General features: G+C 46.3%; 1 protein-coding gene across 2 annotated transcripts; it reads right to left on the bottom strand.

Annotated features, from left to right (window-relative positions):
- Positions 1 to 269: 269 nt before the first annotated feature.
- Positions 270 to 9,666, bottom strand: PMAIP1 (phorbol-12-myristate-13-acetate-induced protein 1). Of its 2 annotated transcripts, XR_005884407.1 has the most exons (4): positions 9,484 to 9,666; positions 6,942 to 7,109; positions 4,910 to 5,543; positions 270 to 766 (listed from the first exon to the last, which is right to left on the bottom strand). XR_005884407.1 is itself a non-coding variant. In XM_040985073.1 (3 exons), the coding sequence occupies exons 1-3, from the start codon at positions 9,512 to 9,514 to the stop codon at positions 5,437 to 5,439; spliced, it is 306 nt and encodes a 101-aa protein (XP_040841007.1). In that variant the 5' UTR covers positions 9,515 to 9,666; the 3' UTR covers positions 4,747 to 5,436. The 2 variants fall into 2 exon arrangements, 1 of the variants encoding a protein (XP_040841007.1); XM_040985073.1 differs by lacking the exon at positions 270 to 766 and having other exon boundaries at positions 4,747 to 5,543.
- Between the last annotated feature and the right edge of the window lie 15,341 nt (positions 9,667 to 25,007).

The following is a 25,007-nucleotide window of genomic DNA, read 5'->3' as shown; positions in this document are numbered from 1 at the left end:
TAAAACCTAAATCATAACACTCAAGACTCTTCGACTGGAGAACCACATATTTCATTCATTGAGAAAGAAGTACATTGAGAGATAAACGATCAATGCTTCCTTTAAAATACAAATGCAGCTAGAGGACAACCCAGGGCCTTGGGACCCTGCACCCATGTGGGAGACCCGGAAGAAACTCCTGGCTCCTGGCTTCGGATCAGCTCAGCTCAGGCCACTGCAGGCATTTCGGGTGTGAACCAATGGATGGAAGATCTTTCTCTGTGTCTCTCCTTCTTCCCATATATCTGCCTTTCCAATAAAAAAATTCAAAAATAGAATTTTTACAATGCAAATGAAGATTGTTTGGAGGTCAACAGATACAATCACGTGGGTGGACGCCTTGAGAATCTTAACATTGAAACATAGTTCTCAAAAACAGTCCTCATTTCTGATCCTAGAGACATCTGTGCCTCTGCCTCCATGCGTCACTGCTTAGAGTGCAAGGGGTCCGTCTGGCCATGCTGAGTGAGGCGCAGGAGCTGGACTTCCAGAGTCCTTCAAATCAGATCATGCCAACTTACCCCAGGCTCTCCGAAGCAACCGCCAGCTCTGACAACTGCGATATGCCCAACCGTGGCACCGCCCAGTAACCTTTGGCTGTGTCTTCTCTTCTTCCTGTAACTTCTTCCCTCTTCAGCCTAGACCGATGTCAGCCCACTGCTTCTGCGAGAAAGGGTGGAGTACAGACACGGCTCCTAGATTCAGCCACAGTCTTGCAGTTCCCACACTGAAACAGGAAGGCCACCGGGTTATGCCTGCTTCTGCACAGGACTGGCTTAGCGAGAAGCAATTCTTACTATTTGGGGCTAGGGACAAAGGGAAAAGAGAGGTTCCTTGAGGGCCACTTCCAGCAGCTCTTCTGGCCTGGCAAATATACCCAAGCACAGTCCAGGGAGCAAGCTCACTGCTTCCCATTCAGAGCTGGAGTCTGGAGCCTCCTTAGAGAAGTGCCCCCAGGGCGCTCATGGAGACCTCCCACCTGCCCTCCAGACCTCTGCTGAGCTTAACTTCCCATTTCTCACCATTTCCCTTCCCAATGAAAAAGTCTCTTGACAACAAAAATCATGCCAAATGCTCCAGTGTTTCCTACCCCTAACTTGGACATGGGACGTGGTGAAAGATCACCTGGCGACTCAAATGATGGGTTGATAATGAACGCGTTGTCACTGACATGGTGAAAAAGAAAGTAAACACGGAGAATGGTGATAGTTTTCAACAGTTTATTGCTACAGTATCAACTTTTGCATATGTACATACAAATACAGTTACAGACCATAACTAACATAAGGGGAAAAGTCTACAGGCAAAAGTCTGTCATGTGGGTACAATTCCATTTAAGGCAAAATTCTATCCTTAAGCAAAGCACTACCTAGGCAAAATTCTGTCTCTAAGACAAACTTCGGGCAAAATTCTGTCTCGAGGCAAAGTTCTATCTGTGGCAAAATTCTATAGGCAAAATTCTGTCTCAGCAAAGTTATATATCTAGGCAGAAAATAAATTCCTTTTCTTTTTTAACATTTATTTATTTTTATTGGAAAAGAAGAGATACAGCGAAGGAGATGCAGAAAGATATTGTGTGTGCTGGTTCACTTCCCCAAGCAGCTGCAACGGCCGGAGCTAAGCTGATTCAAACCCAGGATGCAAGAACTTCCTCCGGGTCTCCCACACGGGTGCAGGGTCCCAAGGCTTTGGGCCGTCCTCCACTGCTTTCCCAGGCCACAGGCAGGGAGTTGGATGGGAAGTGGAGCAGCTGGGACACAAACCAGAGCATACAAGGTGAGAATTTAGCCACCAATCTATCGCACCAGGTCCAATAATTTCTTATAATGAAGTTAAACATCCTTTAATAATGCTGAGAGAAAAGATACTGAGATAATTTTCTATCTAAAGTAACTCTAGCCTACACTGACATTTGTACTGTTGACATTGCAAGTGGCCAGAAAACTGCTCTCATAACTCATTATACTCATTTTCCCATGAAACATATATCTTAATCATAAATAAGCAAAATAAATAAGATTATTCCAGGATTCATTCATAATGTTTCTATAAGGTTTTTTTTAAATTTTATTAATTTTATTCTATTTTAGATGATGTTAACATAGTTGATCAGGCTGACATAGCTGACCTTAGAGTTTCTACTTGCCCAGGTATCTGTTGTTGGCTGGGGTAGTTGTCCAATTTGTTCTGGCCTCCTTCCTGTGGGATGGTACGGATGTCCTCTGCAGGCCTCGATGGGCTGCCTTATCCTCCATACAGATCTAGGCCAGCTGTCCACTAGTCTGTCTTTTCCACTGAGGAGGACCATTTCTTGCAGGTGGGCCGCGGACCCAAGCCAGTCAACCCAGGCTCCACTGGATCCCCTACCCACAGGGTTCAAGGACCCGAAGCCCACTGCACAGGCAGGCTCAAGGACCCAGGACTTAATTTTATTTGTAATGGACAATTTTACATGTGTATATACACATGTATGGAATACAATGTGATATTCAACAAATGTATGTATCATGACAATATAAAATCAGTAATTACCTTATCACTTCAAATATTTATCATCTTAATGGCAAGAACAGTTAAAAATACCTTGGAGTGGCTCTGAAACAAACATTCAACTACAGTCAACTTGTTGTGCGATGGAACACCAAAGCCAATCACCCTATAACTCCGTGCCTTTCGATTTTCATTTCCCTTTTCCCACCCCAACCTCTAGCAACAAGTATCCTATGTATTCATATTATGAGTCCGACGTCAGAATGGATCCATAAAGCTGCACACTGTCCATCTATGCCAAGATTCTGACATCTATGATACAAGTTACTGTTTGCTTTTTTAACATCAAACAGTATTCCATTGGAGACACACCCTACATTGTATTTATCTGTGCGTCCCTCAGTGAACACCTACCTTCAAGGTATTATCTTGTTTGCTTACTGTAAATAATGCTGCAGTGGACTTGGAAACCCAGACACTTCTTCCACACACTGTTAGCAATTTCTTTGCATTTACACCTACTGGTGAAATGGCCAAAGAAAGAGTATTCCTATTTTTAGTTTTTAGTTGTATACTGTATCTCACAATGGCCATACTAATTTACAATAAAACTATACACACGTGCAGTTTCCTTTTTCTCTATAATCTTCTGTCAAATTCCATCTTTTTAAAGATGTATGTATTTCTATGAATGGCAGAATTTAGAGAATAGGAAAAAAGAGCAAAACAGAGAATTTTCCATCTACTGATTTACTCCTCAAAAGGCCACACAAGCTGGGACTGGCCCAGGATCTTGGAACTCAGAAGCCCAGGCACTGGGCTATCTTCCGTCCTCTCTCGGCCTGCCGGAACAGTGGCCCGTCAGCTTTTAACAGATAAGACAGTATCTCATTGTGATTTTAACTTGTAGTCTGGTAGGAGACACTGAACATTTCCCTATACCTGTCCATTATTTGTATGTCTTCTTTTGAGAAATGCCTGTTCAAGTCATATTCCCATGTTCAACGATTGTTGCCTTGCTAATCAGTTTCTGTTCATAGCCCTGAGAAAAAAAAAAACACTCAAGAAATCCGTCTGAGAATCCACCTAATGTTCTAAGGCAAACAATCAATACAGATATCCATTTATGTTTGTGTATATACCAGGGTATATACACATATACCAGTGTATATATGTATAAATATGTATATATACTATATATATATGCTATATGCGTATAGTATATGCAATAGAAAAATGGAAATAAAAGTTTATTCTGGTGCAAAATAATTTTAAAACCATGCATACTTTTTTCAAATACGCATTTTCTATCTTTGAAGAAAGACCTCTATCTGAGCTTTCCACTTTAGATGAGAAATATAATTTCCCTTTTATATATTTTAAAGATGTATTTATTTATCTGAAAGAGTGCTAGAAAGGACACAGACACAGAGAAAGAGATAGAAAATCTTAAGAAAAACAAGGGAAGGAGCCTCGCATGGTCTGTGTGATGGTTTCTCTTGGAGCACTCATGTCGCAGTGCTGTTTCTCCTTCCTGTGGGCCCTCGAAGAAGGCCACCTAACCCCGAGGCTATCTCCTTATGTTTGTTCAGCTTGCATATTCTAACCTTTGTAACAAGAGCTTTGTCACTCTGGTTTTTTGGAAAATAAAAGTCTATGCATTCTTAAGACAAAAGTGTGTCATCCTAACAGCATAGATGATGGCTGCAGTACAGTTTTAATAAAATAATTTCTTCGTGAAGCATCTTGTTGCTGTCTGTTTGATCAATCTTGACAAAACTGGGGCTGGACCAGTCAGAAGCCAGAAACCTGGAACTTCAGCTGAGTCCCTGACCTGAGAACACTCGTTTGCACACTGGCTAGGAACGAGATTGGAAATGGAGCAGCTGGGACTTGAACCAGCACCCAAAGGGGATGTCGGCGTCCCGGGCGACAGGTTAACGCACTGTGCCACCACACTGGTCCCTTTTATAGAAAAGTACACTGGAACGATGCAAATTGTCCTAGTTTCTCCTTAAAGGCCGGTTTTCACAGTACGCACCCTGGCCAATGTAAAATGTATTTTACAGATTTTCCTAGCAACTGAGTGTTGTACTAAGCTTAATTCCACCAGCTAGAGTCCAGTCCTGTTTCTATAATCCCTGGTTATAGAAATGCCCGTATAATTTTACATTTAATCATATTTATCATATTCAAACTATAGGAGCTCTCCTGCCACTCGCAGGCAATCCTTCTGAATCTCTATTCCGCTTTGTTCTTGATGATTTCCCAGTTTTCCATACTTTCCAGTTAATCCCCAGAGCAGTGCATTTCATTAAAAGCCAACTGAACAGAAACAACACGAGTGAAGTGAGAAGGAACAGATACTGACTGACGTTACCTTTGGCAGTGATCGGTCAGCATTCACTGCGATGATCAGTGTTCACAGAAGGAAATTTTCCTTGACATCAAGATAACATATAAACCCCAACTGTATAATACATCGCCCTGAATTGTCCCAGAAAAGCCAACTCTTCGCTGACCAGTTCCGCTGTCAGCTCTTCTCACACCGGGCTGCGCAGCACCTGCAGCCGAAGCCCAGGAACAACGCGCTTGTGATGAATCGTGCCTTCCAAGCTGCTCCATTCTTCTTTCCGTGTGCGGTTTCAGGTTTTCATGTCCCCCAAAACGATTTCTGCTCACTGCCTACCCAAAACCGTTTCTCACACACATTCCATCTCTTTTCCCAGCGACGTCTGAAAAAGCGGGTGATCTTTCACAGTCTTCTCAAACGATTGCGCAGTCTCTGCAGTGGCCAATGGTGTACCCAACAGGGAAATGGCATTTGGAAAACAACAACAACAAAAACAACAACAAAAACGACAAAACCTCACGACTCCCTCCCCGGCAAAAGCACCAGGGAGCATGTCAGGTAACTAGGTTCAAGAACGTAAAAATCAGGTTCAGAAGTTTCTGCCGAAAATTCAGTTCGTCTCCAATTTTCCTGAGTTGAATGGCACATCGGACTTCCAGCTCTAAAAGGCAAAATATCCAAATTGACAGAAGCACCGCTAAGAGTGCATTGCGCCCACCCATCCATGTGACGAGACGGTGAGGCTCTGGCTTTGCCGTCTGCGGAGGTCGCACAGCTGTTACAGCAGCCAGCAGCTGTGAAAGTCCCAGATTTCATAAGGGACTTTCCCCACCACCCCCCTTCAAAAATGGAAAAGAACTCTCAGCTGTTTCCTTCACTTTTTTTTTTTTAGTGCTTCAAAAAAAAAAGATTTATTTTTCTTGGAAGGTCAGATTTACAGAGAGACGGAAAGAGGGGAGAAAAAGATCTTCCACCCACTGGTTCACTCCCCGAAGTGGCTGCAACGGCTGGAACTGAGCCGATCCAAAGCCAGGAGCCAAGAGCTTCTTCCAGGTCTCCCATGCAGGTACAGGATCCCAAGGCTTTGGGCCATCCTTGACTGCTTTCCCAGACCACAGACAGAGGCCTGGAAGGCAAGTGGGGCAGCCGAATACAAACCGGTGCACATGGGCTCGAGGGCATGCAAGGGAAGAATTTAGCCACTAGGCTATCACACCAGGCCCAGTATCCTTAATTTTTGTATTAGTCATTGCACATCTATAAATGGATTAATATGTAATCAAGTTTATTGACTTTCTGCTGCATTCTCAGAGACAGAAAAAAAAGTGGGAGTTGAGTGCTGTGTAAAGGTTTGAGCTCTCAGAGCTCCAGCCAGCGTCCAACAAGATGGCCTCAGCAGTGCTTTACTGCCCTTGCTGGTGAACCGGGCTCCAGAGACTGACTGCTGTTACAGCAGCATGGCTCCCCTCCCCCCAGATTCCAAACGCAGCTCTGCGTCCCACACAGCTGACTGCTGTCTCTGATGGGATTTCTAAAGAGGGAGATTGTGGTGGCGGGGCCGGGAGGTCTAACCTGAAAACTGTTGGAGTAATTTTGGGGGAGGGAAAAGGATGAAAACACCGGGAACCAACCCCCACTCACCATCCCCACCTGTGGTTACAACGTCCTCCCTGTATTCCCTCTGCCGCACCAGGCCTTTTGTCCAAGGAAGTCTCTGGAAAGTCCCCTCCCCTCCCCCTCCCGTGGGGGTCAGGGAAGTGAGGGCTTCGACCTGCACTTGGCCTCCCACAGCTCCAGCAAAGGGCAAATGCAGAGAATTAACGTGTTGCCCGAGCCAAAGCACATTAGCTTTCCAATCCCAGTCTCTATGCCTTCCTTCCTTCCGGGAACTCCTGGAGAACCAGCTTCCTGGAGTCATCCTTAAGGCTCCAGACAGGGCTCAAACCCGGCCCAACCTTGAACCTCCAACAAGCTTGTTACACCTGGCCTTGAGCCACCACAGCTGCCACAGGCTGAATCTCGGGGTGCGGGGGCGTGGGGCGGGCGTAGCCCGTGTTACCTGACAGCGGGAGTGCCGGCCCTGACAACGGGAGTGCCGGCTTCGGCTGGGTATTCTTCTGCGCCTTCTTCCCAGGCATCTCCGCAAACGAGACAGCTGCAAACTCCGCGGACACCGGATCTTGAAGACCAGGTCTCTCGGGCTGAACAGCATACGCGACTTTCAGCTCTAAAGGGAGAGCAAACGTTGAGGTGAGCTTTGCCAGTGTCCCAGATGGTTACTGACGACGGCTCTAAGCGGTGCATCCAGTGACAAGTTAAACACCCCAGAGGCATCCCAACTTCAATTTCCTGTGCACTTGTTTTCTCAGTGAAATGCTACTCGGAACACACACCTGCCAGCACGGGCTCAAAAAGCAAAGCAAACAAAACAATGAGGCTAAGAACGAGGCTGCGTGAGCCAAAAGGCACATCTACTCTCTTCCTCATGAAAACTTTTTGGCATTTCTTATAAAAGAGCTATAAAATTGTATTCCAAAACTGAGTCCACACGCTCTAAATTTACATTAATTCAAAACCAACCTCTTCCTACAAATCCAGCCTCCACTAACCATTGGTTGTGTGGAGAACAGTTCTGTTTCATTCAGCTGTTTGCAACTTTCTGGTTTAAGCACCATAATTAACTGTATTAAAGATGACGATAACCTAATTTCCTGGCATACTTTTTCAGTAAATGAGTCTGCACTGATCTTTATTTTCCAGAAATGGCAAATTACTCAGGGTCTTCTCATCCACTTCAAGATCATGACTGTGTGGACATCAAAAATCATCAACTTGTCCATTTCATAGGACACTGCAAAGATCCTACTTATGCTCAAACAAAAACTATGAATATATGGTTAAGTTTTGAAACTAATTTCTCTTTCCACAAGAATGGAGTTAAACCGATCCTAACCACTGAAGATTGTAATAAATTAGCATGCCATTCTTTGTGGGATACAGGGTGAGGCATCTTAAAGAAGCAATTACATGGGCCCAGCACGATAACATAGTGGTTAAAGTCCTTGCCTTACACGCCCAGGATCCCATATGGGTGCCAGTTCTAATCCCAGCAGCTCCATTTCCCATCCAGCTCTCTGCTTGTGGCCTGGGAAAGCGGTCGAGTATGGCCCAAATCTTTGGGACCCTGCACCGACGTAGGAGACCCAGAAGAGGTTCCTGGCTCCTGCCTTTGGATTGGCTCAGGTGCAGCCGTTGCGGCCATTTGGGGAGTGAACCATCGGAAGGAAGATCTTCCTCTCTGTCTCTCCTCCTCTCTGTATATCCGTCTTTCCAATAAAAAAAATAATAATAAATAAAAAGAAGTAATTACATTCTGTTAACAGTCTGCAAAATACACTACTTAGCATATGAATTTTGGAAGTACTATCAGGAAACACTCTCTCAAGCAAAATAATAATAATAATAATAGGTACAAAACAGTAACCACTTACTGTTTTTTTCAAGTTTTAGTTGAATTATATTTATAAATGGATTTACTATGTTATCAAGTTCAGAGTGGGTGCTCTTCTGCTCTCTGCTCTCAGGAAGGAAGGTGAATCTGAGAACGCCTGCACAGATTAGACATCTAAGAAACAGGTCCGAGCTCTGCACACTGCATCAGGTGCATAAAACTGTGTCGGACAGAGACAGCAGCCTGATGCCAACGTGTGCAGCCAGGCCCACCTTCCTAACCGCTTCCTAGGATGCGCACCCCGTCCCCCGTGGGCTGCACAAAGGGGAAGGACAGGAGACGGGGCTCAGCGGCTGATGTAACAGCAGCACAGATTTCCAGCCCTGAACCTCACCGCCTTCTTTGGCGAACCCCTCAAAGGTCAGCAGGCACCTGTGATAGGATGGGGGGGGGATAAAGAGCGGAGCAGGAGGGCTAACCCGGAAAGTGATGACATTGTAGGTGAGGGAGGTGTGTGTGCAGGGAGCGGGGGCATGCCTGAAAATCACGTGGGCCCACACAATCCCCATCCACCCCCCACAATATAGTTAGGTACACCGTTATCCTCTGAACTAACACAACATCTGGGCTGCTAAGTTCACGAGTCCTCACCAGGTCCCTGGAAGGTTTCCATCAGCCCTGTGCATGGCAGGGAGGTGAAGCAGGATAGGGCAGGTTGGAGCATGAATGACTGACTCCCAGAGTCGCCCCCGGAGGCCGAGGGTCCGACGCTGGAAGCCGTGCCCCCGACCCCCACCCGTACTTGTGACTGCGCCTCTTTCTCTCGACAGCTTCCTTCCTCGCAGTGTCCCTGCCGTGGTCGCGGGAAAGCGCATGCAGGGAGAAGAACTAACCTTTGCCCCAGCTGAAATGCAAGCGCACCCCAAGCCCTAGCTTAACCAGCTCCCGCGCCGTCGCCACCGTCCCGGGAAACCCCCCTGCGCATTGTCCTGGACGCGTCCAGGAGGCGCACACCCAGGCGCCAACCCGGCCCCAGCAGGGGAGCCCTTGGCCGTCGGAGCCGGGGCTTAGACGGAGCGACCCCGCCTCGACCCGGACCTCGGCCCCGACCCGCCCCGTCTGGTGTCGGCGGGTGGCACCAGGTCCGTACCTGCTGGCGTTCGCTCCCGACTTTTACGCATTATCAAAGGGATCGCCGCGCAGCTCGCGGCGAGGGCCGGGAAGGTTTTTTTCGTTTGTTTGTTTGCTTTTCCCGATCGAGCGCTTGCAGATGTGGAGGTGTGGAGAGAGAGCAAAGAGAGGCCCGACGTCCCCGAACCCTGCCGCCACTGGAGCGCTTCCGGCACCGGCGAGGTCTTATAGGGACTCCCCGGGCCCCCGTGACGTAACGACACCTGAGTCCAGGCCCGCCCCTGTCCCCGCCTCTGTCCACACCCCGCGCGGTGCGTGCTCCTGGGCGCGGAAAGCGAAGCGCGCTCCGCCGACCCCGACAGCCGAGCCAGGGTTTGGAAACTGAGGCCGAGAAACACCCAGAACTGAATCTGCGCCGGCGTGCTCGACGTTGTTCAAACGAAAAAGACGTGTCTTGGGAAGAACAGACAGGTGTTAGGGCCGCTTCGTAGGAGCTGCAGGCTCTCGTTCCGTCCGCCTAGCGACCCCGGGAAGCTGGCGTCCTTACCCTCTAGGCCAGTTTGCCACTTCAGAAGCTGAGCTTCCCAGAGATAAAGTGAATCGCACAAGTTTTCATCGGAGGGGAGCAGTGCGCCTTCCGGTCCCAGCCCCACAGGGGGTGAGAACTCGTGGGGTGCGTGGTTTTCTGTTAACCTTGCTAATTAACGTGCGCTTGGGTTTGGGACAAGCTGTTTGCCTGCAGAATCTCTTGTGGACATTTGAGTGGGTTACCAGCATTGAAAAGCTGAGAGATTGCGTAAGAAACCTGGGTTTGTTATGTCTCTTGCAAAGTTTTTAGATCTGACGGGCTGGGACAGTGCAGTGAAGGCCTGTGTGCTAGGAGCCAGCCACCTGCTTCCCAGCGCACAACCCTCCCTCGCTGCTGTTGGCTTTTCTCATTTACGTTACCTGCCCGCCCCAACCGCCCCCCTCCCCCACGTTTGAGCTAGTTTATCTTAAATCATACAGATGACACAAATTATAAAAGTGTTTACGACCTGACCCCGCACAAACACAAAGCCTATTCAGCATTAACCCACTCTTGAGTTTAAACGTTCCTTTGGGAGACAGACGTTAGGGAATGGAATGCGGGTGTTAGCATCCCGTGACCAGGAGCGCAGCAGAGATCCGCTGAAACCTTTTGACTTGAATCTGATAACCCCAAGCTCTCGAGGTTCTTTCTGACTTCCTGGGTTCTTAGCTAAGGAACAGCTTTCGCTTCCTGATAGCACGAGATAGAACTTCTGTTCACAGCGTGTACCTTGAGATGGAACAACAACAGCAAATTGCAACATAGTGTATCTACCCAGGGTGTGTGTTTCTGTTCTTTCGCATCAACAGCAAAGCTGTTGATCCTCACAGGATACAAGTTTTACAGGCACGTTGTGCCCTTGAGGGAGTTGCAAATTTGTCTTGTAGGGATAAACAAGGAGTGAAGAGAAGAGGGAGAAGGTCCGGGGCTCCAGAAATGGGGCAAAGTCAGCTGGGCCACGCTTTGTTTGTTTTTAATTTCAGGCCTTTCAATGAAGGGAGTTAGAAGCACAGTGTGAAAAGTCTTTTCTAGTTGTGTATCTCTAGACAAGGAGTGTACCGTTTAATGTTTGGCAGGTATGAAATATAAACATGGGCATATTTTAGCCTTTGAAGCTGACAAAATAATGGGGGAAAAACCGTTTTGAAACAGAGTCCCCTAGTATCTGTGTGTGGAAAGAAGGAAGGGCTGGTAAGTAGGACAGAATTTAAAACTATCACCAGATAAAACTTTAGGTCAAATCTGCCCATATTTATGTCATCATTTAGAGTGGTTTTTTTTGTGTGTGTTACTTTAAAAAAAAAAGCATGATTTTTTTAAAAGCATGATTATTAACAATCATTCATGTATTTCATGAATAAGATGGAATTTGACAGCTGAATCTTAAAATAGATGAGGTGTTTAGAGGAGGTCTAATGAAATAGGCTGAGGGGTTATCTCGTGGTGTAGCAAGCTGAACCTCCATGTGCATCCCTTGCATCCCTTACGGGCACCAGTTCAAGTCCCAGCTGTTCCACTTCTGATCCAACTCTCTCCCTGCTAATCTGCTTGGGAAAGTAGCACGTGGTGGGCCAAGTGCTTGGGCCCTGTATTCACACGGGAGACCCGAAGCAGCTGTGGCTTCAGGTCAACTTAGCTCTAGCCATTGCGACCAGTTCTCTCTTTCTCTCTCTCTCTCATTTTGCCTCTATCTATAACTCTGCCTTTCAAACAAATAAATAAGTCTTTTTAAAAATTTTTAAAAGGAAAAAAGAAATGCACAGGCTGTACATTTGATTTTGCTTATTACAATAACAGGGGACTTGACGTAGCTGTTATAGCATGTTGGTTAACAGGAAATTCATCTGGTGCTTGCATCAATTAGATATCTACTTTGAGACATTGTGTTAGGCTTTCAAAGAATAATGCCCCCCACCTCTGTGGCCCCTCATAGTGGAGAGGAGGTGCCTCACTAACGTATGGTGCATAAGAATCACTTCAGAAGGGGCCAGCACAGTGGTGTCACAAGCTAATCCTCCACCTGTAAGCACTGACATCCCTTATGGGTGCCAGTACATGCCCTGGTTGCTCCACTTCCCATCCAACTCCCTGCTTGTGGCCCGGGAAAGCAGTGGAAGATGACTCAAGTCCTTGGGCCTGGGTGGGAAACCTGGAAGAAGCTCCTGGCTCTCGGCTCCTGATCAGCATAGCTCTGGCAACCACTTGGGGAGTGAACTAGCAGATGGAAGATCTGTCTCTCTGTCTTTATGTCTCTCTGTAAAGCTCCCTTTCTGATAAAAACAAATAAATCTTAAAAAAAAATCCACCAGTGCCACCGTGTTGAAATGCATTGATCTTGGAGCTGTGATTCAGCATCTATAATAAATGTGTGTGTGTGTTTACTGGAGAGGGAGGGGGGTCTTTTGTTGCCTGGTTATTCCCCAAATGCCCACCAAAGCCAGGAGTTCCATCCAGGTCTCCTCCTGTGTGCCTGGCAGGCACCTGAGCACTCACTTGCTGCCATGACCTGCTGCCTCCCCAGAGTAGCTGGAAGGTAAATTGGAAGCAAATCAGCCTGGACTTGAAGCAGACACTTGGCTATGGGATGTAGGCTTCGCAGGAGACACCCACCTGCTGCCTCTCGGTGCCGGCAGAACACTGCAGCTGCAGTGAACCGCGATGGCTCGGCGCTGGGGCCCGGTGTGTGGCTTGCTGGGATCTGGCGTTTGACCTGGACTCCACTGAGCAGGGGGGACCTCAGAAGGAGGAAGACGCTGCACTGTGATTCAGGGAGTGGCAGCAGGCCAGTTGGAGAGGCCAGCAGAGGAATTTGAATATTCTGTGGAGCCATGGGATTCTCTGAGGGTTGTAAGCAGGAGGATCTAATGTTGTGAAGCCACTCGGCTGCAGTGTGACCAGATTGGTCAGACTTATGACCAGAGACTGTGATCTCAGAAGCTGATGCAGTAGTTCTCATACAAAATGGTACAAACATCAAAGACAAGCTGCTGTGGTAACCTGCCTTATTAAGATTCTCACATTTCCTAAGATGGGACTGTATCCTATTAGAACATGTCTTCATTTCATACTTTTTCCAGCATGAATGAAGTTAGCATCCTATCCTACATTCACTTCCTAAGGCTTTGGTGGCAAAGTGCCATGAACTGGATGGTTTGAACCTTTAGGGGGAAAAAAAAAAACCACACAAACCCTCTCTCTTGTTCGTGGAGGCTGAATTAAGGCCATGGCAAGGCTGTGCCACCTCCAAGGTCTAGGGAAGTGATCCTTCCTCGCTTCGGTCAGCTGCTGGTGGTTCCCGGCAGTTCTTGGTCATGTGTGGACACTTGGCTGTAAACTCTGCCTCTAACCTGCATGTGGTTTACTCTCCCATGAATCTGAAGTTCTCTCTTGCAAAGACAGGGTCATTGGATTAGGGCCAACCGAGCCAGTATGGCTGCATTCAACTTGATCCCTTCTGCACAGACTGCTTCCCAGGAAGGGAGAATTGGCACGGTAGAAGCTTGGGCCTGGGACTTCATGTGTTTCTGGGGCTTCACATTTCAACCCCAAGCATCTCTCTTTATCAGTTGCTTTTAGACTTTTTCAATATTCTACGGAAACATTTTTGCCATCCTAGGGTCATTTTGCAAACCAAAGGGCCCTTAGATAAACTGACAGTGGATTGCAAGCAGCTTGAGTTAAACTTGAAGAGCAGTATAGACAAGGTAAGAACTACAGTGCCTTCTGAAAGAACAGATTCAGAACACCTGTCAGCCAAGAAAGCATGTGGCGCCCACACACTCTGGTGGGAGTTGTGTTGACTCAGTCCCTACACCATCACAGCTTCCCACTCACAGCACAGAGCAATCTTTTAAATCAATGCTTCTAAGAAGTTTTTATTGAGTCTCTAGTAGCATAATGTACAACCATGTTATAAAATGTGAAAAAGATAAAACATTTTAGCATCTATGCCTGAACACAATTATAATCAATTTGGAGTGTCTGCTTCAAATCTTAGGTTCAATATGAGTGTTTCTAAAAATTACTATTGCATGAGATGTGTGTAGCATTTTGTAGGCTGTTTAACCCTTCACATTCTATCCATAGCAATTTGCATGTCTTCACGGTCTTCATTTTTCTTGCTCTATAAGAGCAACACGTTTGGGTATGAAGGTTACACTTGAGATAGAAAATTCGAATGAGGAAGGTTTGTCATAAGTGTCTTTAAGATGATTGTGTAATCAGAAAAAAAATATCTTTATCTCATCTTCTGAATCAAAGACAATTCCAAAAGCTTTACTGGTTCAGATATCAGCATCACACTCATTAGGCAGCACTTGAAGAAATCATCAGTATTTTCATAATTGTAGAATTGGATTGCGGGATAGATTAGACTTCCTAGAAATGTAGCAGTTTGGATCTAAGTTTGGATGTATAAAATAACACTGAGTGAAGTCCAGACCGACAGCAGAACTGCTGACGAACAAAGACTGAAGTTGGAATGTCTGCCTGCCAGGGAGCTGGCTGTGGCACCATCTGGTCCAACAGCTGCACGGGCTGGACCAGCCATGGGGCCCGGAGAGATGCCTGAGCAGAGGGGCACAGAGTGTTCCTGGGAGTGAAGCACTCACCCTCCCACCTGCCTCGTGGTTTTGAATGTGTGGCGAGACCAGGCCGGCTCTGACCTCCGCCCACTTGTGCCTGCTGCTCCTGTCTGCCAACACCGGAACACTTGAAGTCGCAATCCGTCATCAACTTCTCGCCTCTTTGATAGCCCCTGTGTTCAAGCTGTCACCAGTCCCTGCACATCTCCCTTTAAAGTGACCTCTGGGTTTGCCCTTCCTTTTTCAATTCCTGTCTACAATGAGCAGAATTTCACTCTGTCATCACGCAGACAGCTTGTGCTTCTCTGCCACTGGAGCCCCTTCTCCTCCCCACTGTGTATGAAACGCCAGTTCCCTGGTCTACATTCCCTGCTGCAGAACTTCTAGAAAGCCCCACAATGCCCACACACACAGTCCTGCTCATGCCCTGGCTGTCTCAGCATGTGATAAACTGTCTTCTTTTGACAGGCAGCAGTCCGCGCCCGAAGGGCAGAAGCCCCCTCCCCGAGGGCAGAAGCCCCCTCCCCGAGGGCAGAAGCCCCCGCCCCGAGGGCAGAAGCCCCCGCCCCGAGGGCAGAAGCCCCCTCCCCGAGGGCAGAAGCCCCCGCCCCGAGGGCAGAAGCCCCCTCCCCGAGGGCAGAAGCCCCCGCCCCGAGGGCAGAAGCCCCCTCTGAAAGTGATTCATTTCCTCTTTTGCTTTTAGTTGGTCTCTCCCCTCATCGTCTCTTCCCTTTTCCTGGGCACATCTATGAAAATATTTCACAGTGGGGGGAGGTGATGTTGGCATCCCGCGGCTCCTTGACCTGCTTTGGCTGCACGCATCACACTGGCTAGCCAACCGCTTCTGTTACCCAACTTTTATTTGCTTATTATTTCAATGAATGAAGACTAATAGTATAAACACCCTCGGTAGAGGGCCTTTTTGATGTTGGAAAAGGGTAAAAGAGGTGAATCAGTTCACAGGTGCCTGTCACATGGGGAGGGCTCAGCGTGAGAGGTCTCCTCTCCTGCCTCCTCCAGCAGGCCCCCAGCTGAAGAGCACAGGGCAGTCAGTGGGAGAAGGAGGGTCCCACTCCAAAATATCTCAATTCAAAATTGGCTGCCTTCCTCCTTGCCAATACTGAAGCCCCACCTGGAAAACCTGGCCAGCCAGTGTGTTGTGTGGAGCCAAAGTAGGTCAAGGGGCTCCCATAACACTAAGCTCATCCCCCCGCCACCCCACCCACCGCAAAATATTCTCATTCATGTGCTAAGGAAAAGGAAAGAGACCACGGGTAGAGAAAGGAAACTAAGGGCAGAAGAGGAAATGAATCACTCAGAGCTTCAGAGCGCGCGCAACACACGTTTGGGGGATGGGTCGGTCAGCACAGGCAGCATTGGTACCTTAAAAACAAAAACAGAAAAAGGATGTCTCTTGGAAAATCTCTGAACTAAATACCCGTCTGTAGTTATCGACTACAATTCCCACAGGAAAATAATGTGGGTTCATGCTGCCAATCATGGGAGTCCATCAACTTGTTTTCAAAGTTTTTAGGACCTGCCATCATGGAACTCTATGCAAAAGGTGGCCCTGACTCACACTCAGATCCTAGGGCAAGCTGTGGCTGCTCCACGCGTGGTAGTGGCCAGGTGTCTCGAGCCACGGCTGTGCCTCCCAGGGTGTCGTCTGTGTCTCCTATCAGAGACCAAGGAGCCTAGATTCAAAGCACTTTCGGTCGAATGTGGACTCAGTTGTAAATGTGGGTTCCTTAATGCAGGAAGAAAACCTAGCTTTAGAATCAAAATTTGAATTATTCCTAACTCCACTGCTTGAAACTCAACATTTTCTTAGGCAGAAGAACTTAACCTCCCCGGGGGCCCAGTTATCTTCCGTGAGAAGTGATTGTCTCAACTCCATACCACAGAGTGTAGATAGAGAAACAGGCTGTGAGCTGTGGAGTCAGCTGTCCATCTGTGTGACTTCTTAGTGTTGTTATGAAAATAGCTCAGTTGGTTAGAATATGGTTATAAAGCTGTAATTGTAACTGATAAAAAGTGGTAGTAACAAGAAAAAAAAATGACCTCCCAGGAAACTGTTAGCAGGTGCTTCTTAAAAGGAGAATGGAGCTTGCCCTGCCTTCTCCCTGCCTTCCTTGACAGCGCCTCATGCACTGCCATTTTCCACCTGAGACCTCGGGTGGCCACAGGCAGTTTCCTCAGGGACAGGGAGGAGCATGGGGCAGACTCCCTGCTCCACAACAGGCTATGTTTAAAAGCAAGCATCATTCCTCTCTCGCTGGGGAACCCTCCAGTGATGATGTGGCCCGTGGGAGGTTCTGTTCAGGCTGAGGAAGGGCATTATATGTGTCTGAGACTGTGGAATTAGAAGTCAAGAAGAGGAAGTATCTGCACTTGTAAAGTGTGGCGAACTACCAAGGGATTGTACCCGCATTTGAGATGTTCTTCCTGTGCAACGGCCAAAGGAAGGACAATCTTCTGACCATGTCATTATGGGACGCTAGTCCCAAACACAGCTGCTCTTTGGGTCTCACCCAAAGTGTGGCACTAACTCGCTGCAACAGTGGTGGAGGAGATAGTGCAGCTAATTCTGGAACAGCCAAAAATGTCCGATTGTGATGACCTGAAGCAGTGGGTAACCCCTTGATTTCTCCTGGAGAACTGGCTGCAGGCCAGTCCCCGTGACGTATCTAAAGGTGGCAGCTGGCAACCTGCTGTAAGTGTTTCTCACGTTCAGGAAATGGAAAGATTTTCAGAGGAAAAGCAGTCCTGATAGAAGGGTTACAGTGAGTCCATGTAAATGTCCCTGTAAGACAAGCTGTTATCTTGCCAGTGGAAAATCTGTTGGAGAAAGAGTTCAGCAACCATGGAAAATCAAAAATTATGCAGCAGAATGAAAAGCTAGCCTTCACTTTACTGTCAAATGAGATACTGCATCAGTCAGGATCTTTCCTAACGAGGCTTATTTCCAACTGTTCGCTTTATTTGGTCAGCAGCTTATGGCGTCACAAGTTTAGGAGCTCTGTATGCCACAAGTGATCTGCTCCAAGTGTCCTTAAAACAACGCTGCCCTGGGGCTGGCAGCATGGCACAGTGGATTAAGCTGACGCATGAAACTTCGGCATCCCACACAATCACTGGCTTGAGGTCCAGTTGCTCTGCTTCCTGTCTTGCTCGCTGTCAATGCACTTGAGAAAGCAGCGGAAGATGGCCCAAAGTGCTTGAGCCCCTGCCACCCCAGTGGGACACCTAGAAAAAGTTCCAGGATCCTGGCTTCAACTTGGTGCAGTCCCAGATGTTCTTATGGCCATTTGAGGAGTGAACCAATGGGTTAAACACCTCTCTCTCTCTCTCTGTATATTTACCTATCAAATAAACAATCTTTTTAAAAAAGGAGGAGAGTGTTTGATGGACAAGGGTAAGAGAAATAACTCTTATACAGTCTAAATGTTCATATAAATTGCTTGAAGAATATGTTAATAACATTTAAAATGATGTGGAATGAGCAAGTTCCTTCCCAGGTAGAACACAGCAGCAATGGATGTGTGTGTTTGGTCACAGACATGTACAAGATGATTCCTCAGAGTGCTAGCTGTAGAACAAATAAATCGCACTCTGTTCGCACTCTGGAGTGATGGCAGCCGCCGTGAGTGACCTGCAGCAACAGAAATGGATGTGAACAGGATGTAGACAGTGGAAGCCATCTACCCAAGAGGACATGCTTGTGGTTGTATATAAGGCTGCGATGAGTCCTCATGAAGATGCTCTTCGAAGGGACACTAGCTAAAAGAGTCGTGAGGGACCTCTGGGGTGTGGATAATATTCCATGTCATGATCTGCGTGCTAAAGTGGTGAACATTTGTTACACTCTAATCTGAGTGTTTATTCAGACACAAGGTTGAAACAAATAAATAAGAAGGGAGGATCGGATGGAGATTGGAGGTATCCGAATGAGATTCCCGAAGAAGAAATGAAACAGTAAAGCAGCTGTTGCTCTGAGCTTCCCAGTGATTTCAAATTTCATTCAATCTCTTAAGTGGCAACTTAAGAAACGTACATGTCATCATTTGTTAGTGGCAGCAAAAGTTTAAATACAGAGAAGACCATGATATTAGAATCCGAGTTTGGTGAGCAGTTATTTTCTCAAGTCCCCCCAAGGAGCAGAACGACATCAAAGTCTGGTACGTACGATTAGGAATACTAATAAGATCTTGAAATGAATTCACAGAGATCATAATTCCAGAATTCAGAAAATCAATGCAAGAGTTAGAAACATTTTTCTATTTCTCAAAACTCAAAATGTACAGGATAGGAAACTTAGCAATAAATATCCAAAAAGAAAGTCGAGTGAAACGTAAATTGATAAATTATGATCTCACAAGACATTAGATGAAGACAATACACCTGGCCACTCGATTTTAGGACCTCCAATCCCAATGCTGGGATGCTAAGCCCACAGAGCTGGTAAATTGGGAAGGCAGGCTCTAAGCACAGAGCTTTAAAGTCTGACTCCCAGCCAAGCTCCTGACTTCTTGTCATTTACTGGATCATGCCGTTTTCAAGCTTACACAGTTAATTCATACTGGTCCCAGACACTGTCAAGACAGACCCCTCTCCTCCAGAGCCAAGCTGAAATACTCTTTGAAGAAAAAAAGTGTGTGTTGGAGTGGGGTAGGGCATGTATTTATTTATTTGAGAGGTAGTTACAAAGGAATAGAGAGAAAAGGAGGGAGAGGTATTTCATTTTCTGGTTCACTTCCCAAAGACCAAAAATGCCAGGATTAGGTAGGCCATTTTGAAACCAGATTGGGCCAGGCTAAAGCCAGGAGCCCAGAATTCTTTCCGTACTTTTCACACGAGTTATTGGGGCCCAAGCACTTGGACCATCTTCCATTGCTTTTCCCAGACAAATCAGTAGGCAGCTGGATCCGATGTGGAGCAGCCAGGATTCCAGTTGGGGCTCATGTGGGATAGTGACATTTCAACTGAAGGCTTATCCTTCACAAAATCACACTCCACGGTGCCCTGAAAGACTCTTCTGCCATCTAACTAATGCTGGTCCTCCTTCCTGACCTCTGTTTCTCACTTGATTAGTTTCCCATTACACAGCAGAAGCTGCAGTTGCCCCACAGCTAGGGGAGGGTCCTGAGTCTGTGCTCTCTCTGATTGCCCAACCCGGCTCTAAGCTTGGGAGATGATGATCGCGTTTCCTGTCTCCACCCCTTCCTCCTGCACTTGGCTTACAGCAGACGGTGTTAAATGAGCCCATTATGATCCGTGCAGAAACCCAGGAATGTCACCTCTTACGGGGCAGTAGTAGTAGCCGCCTAACTGCCATTTGCCTTCTTTGTCCTGTGTAGCAAGTAGTCTTATCTGGTGTAAAATTAACACTTAGACTAATTATTTGCTCTTTAAATTTCCTTCAGTCTAATTCCTCCTCACTAAATTAAACACAACAATGTGCCAGTCGCTGATGGCTTAAGAAGAAGCTAATGGCCTCCACTAATCTCTGTTGTTTTTATCTTATCCAGTGAAAACAGCGGAACCGATGGCAGAGATAACTGATACTGCAAGGGGATTGAACCTGCGATTCCACTGCGGTGAATCAGGACCCAACTGTCTGCTTCTCAGCGTCTTCCTCTCTCCTGTCAGCTCAGCCTTTCAAAGCCTCAGGATGTCTGTTACTCTGCGGCTCTTGAGGCTAGCAAGTTGGATGTGCACCCCAGGAAGGCAGTACGTTGCCTGGTCCATGGGAGGCTTGTATTCTAGAAGCCCCTAATGCTTTGTTTCCAAACGGGGGCTTCTCCAGGCACTGTGGTTTTGCATAGGATGTCGTAATCGCCTCTTTCCCAGCCTAGTGTTACACATCTCATTACCCTTGCCCAAAGTGTCCTACAAGGAGAACCAGTGTCTGGGCAGCAGAGTCAACAGTTGGCTCAGAAGAACAAAGACAGGAAGCACTTGCTAATTTTTTTAAAGATTATTTATTTTTATTGGAAAGTCAGATACACAGAGAGGATGATCCTCCATCCGATGATTCACTCCCCAAGGGGCCCCAACGGCCAGAGCTGAGCCAATCGGAAGACATGAGCCAGGAACCTCTTTCTGTAGGCCTCTTACACAGGCGCAGGATCCCAAGGCCTTGGGCCATTCTGCAGTTTTCCCAGGCCACAAACAGGGAGCTGGAGGGGAAGCAGGGCAGCCAGCACATGAACCGGCACCCACATGGGATCCCCGCAATGCAAGGTGAGGACTTTGGCTGCTAGGTTACTGCTGCCGGGTCCTAGAAGCACTTACTATTAGTAACAGGAAGTACAATGTGCCCAGAACTGCTCAGTGCAGCCTTTTCTTCAGTTTTCTGAATCCGTTTGTGGTCAAGTTTGGTAACAGCAGGGGCTCCCCTCCTGACCACACACACACACACACCCTGCCTCTCTAATCTGAGCCCTCCAGCACTCTAGCCAAGGGTGCAAGGATGTGCCCAGCTGAGCCCTGCCCCAGATGGATGCAGAGGGTACGTCTTGTCTCTGCATGACCGCCCCGCCCTTGTGTTTTTTTTTTTTTCTTTTGGCTTTCACTCTCCTGCTGTCACTGGGCACTGGGGTGGCTTTCTTTGATGCCAGGGCCGAAGTTGCTGTCAGGCTGCTGGACCCCTGCAGCCACACTCACCCCTGGAAGTGACAGCTGAATGACTTCAGTCATTGTTTTCCGAACCAGAGCTTTCTTTGATCTTAACCTCACAACTCATCCTTCCTGCCCCCAAAGGTTTCTGATCTGACTAGCTCATTGATAGAAACAGTTGCTGGAGCACAATTAGCTGGGTGCCACTTCAGGTACAGAGCCCCTCATGTTTGCCCAGAAGACAAGGGGTTCAAGCAAACTCCAGTAAAATTACCATTAATACACTAAATGGCAGAGATAAGGAGACTGGAGTGTGAGAATGTTTATCAGCATTGTGGACCTGCGGAAAGATTGTACCGCCCCTCTGGTGATTCTTTGTTCAAACTTTATCTTAAAGGCACAGGAACATGCAGAAATATAGACAGAAAAAGATCTGCCATCTACTGAGTCACTCCCCAAATGTCCCTAAAGTCAGGGCGTGGTCAGGCTGAAACCAGGAGCCCAGATCCCAACTCCCTATGTCATCATCCACTGTCCCAGAATGCACATGAGCAGGAAGTTTGAACTGGGACTCGGACTCAGGGTTCCAATCTGGGCTGCGGGCACCTCCAGCAACAACTTGAGTCCTAGACCAAAAGCCACCACTTCCCAGTGTTTTTTAAGAAAGGACAATCTCACATGCAGCATACATTTGCCTTTTTAAAAACTTTTTTTTTTTAATTTGCAGTTTTGTACTGGAAGTGGAATCCACAGCCCATCCCGCCCAGGTCGAGGTAGCGTGTTGGGGTTAGCAGGATGTGGCACTCAGGGTTAAGACACATTAGCAGAATAAGCAGTTGTGAAAGGTGAATTTTTTTTTTTAAGATCAGGAACAAAATAGATATCCACTTTCATCTCTTCTGATCAACACAGAACTGGAAGCCCTAGAGCAATTAGTCAAGAGAAAGCAGTAAAAAGAACTCAAAACAGGAAAGGATGAAGCACAACTACTTCTACCTGCTGATGACCTGGTCTTACATAGAGAGAAACCCTGACGACTCCAGTAGAAAGAGCTGTTCGTTCGGATTAACTCAGTAGAATTGCAGGACACAAAATCAACTTACAGAAATCAGAAGTATGTCTATAAAATAATAGCAAATTGAAAAAGAAATTAAGAAAACAATCTCTTAAATAGCACCAAAAAGTAAAATAGTTAGGAGTTTATTTAATCACAGAAATGAATGATTTAGCTACTGGAAACTATCACACACTGATCAAAAAATTAAAAATGATACAAATAAATGGAGAAATATCTCATCTTTGTAGATTAAAATAATAATTAATACTTGAAGAATATCTGTATTCCCTTAAGTAATAAACAGGTTCATTGTCAACCCCATTAAAATTTCAGTGACATTCTTCGCAGAAATAAGGGGGAAAACTGTTTATGAAGCTGCATGTGGGAGTGAAAACAGAATCTGAATAAAGACATCTTGATTTAAAAGTAGAAAACAAGAGGTATCATTTTTGCCAGTTTTCAAAATATATTATACAGCTACAATAACCTAAACAGCACACTATGGCCATGTAAACACACATGGACAAATGGAAGCACCCAAATATAAGCACATCTCAACAACAGTGCCAAGAGCTCAGATCAGGGAAAGAACCAAACGATGTTTGAAAAACCAGCATCCATAGCAGAAGACTGAAAGTCCTTATATAAGAATCAGCTCAAATAAGTTGGAGGTTTAAGTGAAAGACTTGAACCTATAAAAGTTCTGGGAGAAAGCAGAGTGAAAAGTTCCATGACTCTGCTGTGGGCAGAGGTTTCCCGAATGTTCCCGAAGTCCAGGAAGTGAAAGCAAAAGCAGGCAGATTGAATTGCCTGAAAACCTTTTGCTGTTCAGAGGAAATTTTTAAAAATACAACTCTGGATTCAGATAAAATTTTTGCCCATTATGTATAAAATAATGGGCTAATATTCAAAAGATACAAGGAACTTAAATTAGTCAATAACAAGAAACGTAATTATACTGAAAACATGGCAAAGAACTTAAACACATTTCTCACTTGATTTTAGCCATAAGGCTGACAGGTGATAACACATTTTTCAAAAGATAGTCAATAACCCATATGCCTATAAAAAATGATTGGCATCTAAGATTGTCAAAGAAATGCAAATTAAACCACTATGAAATCTCTCTCTTTGTACCTGTTAGACTGGGTATTGACAAAAAGACAAGTGCCGACGAAGACATGGAGGAAGGGGAAGCCTCATACAAGTTAGCGGGACCATAAATGAGCACAACCATTTTGCAAAACACGGAATTACCATATGGTGTGGGGGTCCCAATACTGGCTGTACACTCCATGGAGGTTAGTGTCCCAAAGGGGTACCTGCCTGTCCCTGCTCATTGCAGCATCGTTCACAGTGTTGAGACACAGGATCAACCGAAGCAGCCAGCAATCAAACAATAGCTAGATATACAATGGAATAATATATTCTGTCTTAAAAATCAAAAAGGCCAGGAAATTCTATCTCTTGTCACAGCATAAAAACCTAGAGGATATTTTGTTAAGGGAAATAACCACGGTATGGAGAGAGAAGCGCTTATGATTTCACTTGTCCATGAAGGTTAAGGATGTCAGAGCGAAGTACAGAGTAGAGGGTGTTGACTGAGGCTGGGGGTCCAGGCCAGAGGGCTAGGGCCAGGGTACCACGTTACAGTTAGCCAAGAGGAATAACTTCTGAGGTTCTGTTACTCACGAGGCAGCTACTCATGTAAGTCATAGTTGGCAAGAAAATTACAAAGTAAACCTGAAGAAAAGCTATCTTCTCAAACTACATACATGTGGTTAACCTCCTGTGTCATCTGGGGCTTGGAGGGTCTCTTGTATTACACACACTGATGAACCTCATTTATAGCCTGCAGCAGGGGTTCCCAGTTTATAGGTTCTATGGTCTCGTGTGACTTCTCATCCTACTCTTCCAACAGGGGTATCTGTGATTCCCATGTAATTGCTCTCCTGATGTTATTTACATCTTAACACCTGCAGGTTTTTTAAAACTTGTGGTCTTAGGACTATTTAACTCTCAGTGATAAAGTATTGTGGTTTAGTTCTGGGCTGAAGCTGTGGTATTACATGACAATTTGGTTATACTGTGTAAGATCTGACATTTCAACACACACACACACACACACAGAGTAAATGGGAATAGTTATTGAAAGAGCATGTGAAAGGTCTAAATGTGAAAGGGGAACGGTATATTCTGCTACTAGCAGAGGTGAGGAAGCTCATTTTCTGCCAAGCACTATTTGAATATTTATAACATCATTTACAGACCCTACAAAATTATCAACTTAGAAATTAGCCTGAACGGTTTGCCTTGGCAGGGCCTGATTAAATGATTTCATGGGGCCTCATATTGCCTGCGGGCCAGACATTCCTCAGCCCTCTCAGAAGCTGTGAAGTAACTTTAAACAAGTTGGTGCATGTCTAATGAATGCCAGGGGGGAAACACAGGCCAAAAGCTGACGTCTGGGAACCCCAGGAATGCCTGTCCAGCTCAGTGGTTTCTTGGGCCAGAGTTAGCAGGAAAGGGCTGTCACTTGCGTCTCCCGCCTTGGGTATCTGCTGATGTAGAGAAAGAAGAATGAATCTTCAGGCAAAAACGAGGGTGATTTTATCTGAGGACAAGCCCCAACAGTTCAGTCCACCATCCTGGCCACTCCTTGGCCAGATTTTGACCACAGCGTTGTAACCTACATGTGCCACATTGTACGTTGT

Source organism: Ochotona curzoniae, unplaced genomic scaffold, assembly GCF_017591425.1.
Source record: "Ochotona curzoniae isolate NIBS_2020 unplaced genomic scaffold, NIBS_Ocur_1.0 contig_43, whole genome shotgun sequence".
NCBI lineage: Eukaryota > Metazoa > Chordata > Mammalia > Lagomorpha > Ochotonidae > Ochotona > Ochotona curzoniae.
This window is presented reverse-complemented; position numbering and strand designations above follow the sequence as displayed.

Coding starts and splice junctions, on each gene's coding strand:
- PMAIP1 (XM_040985073.1), bottom strand. CDS start 9,514: ATGCGTAAAAGTCGGGAGCGAACGCCAGCAG. Junction 7,110..9,483: donor TCGGGAGCGAACGCCAGCAG/GTACGGACCTGG, acceptor CTCTCCCTTTAG/AGCTGAAAGTCGCGTATGCT. Junction 5,544..6,941: donor GCCGGCACTCCCGCTGTCAG/GTAACACGGGCT, acceptor TTTGCCTTTTAG/AGCTGGAAGTCCGATGTGCC.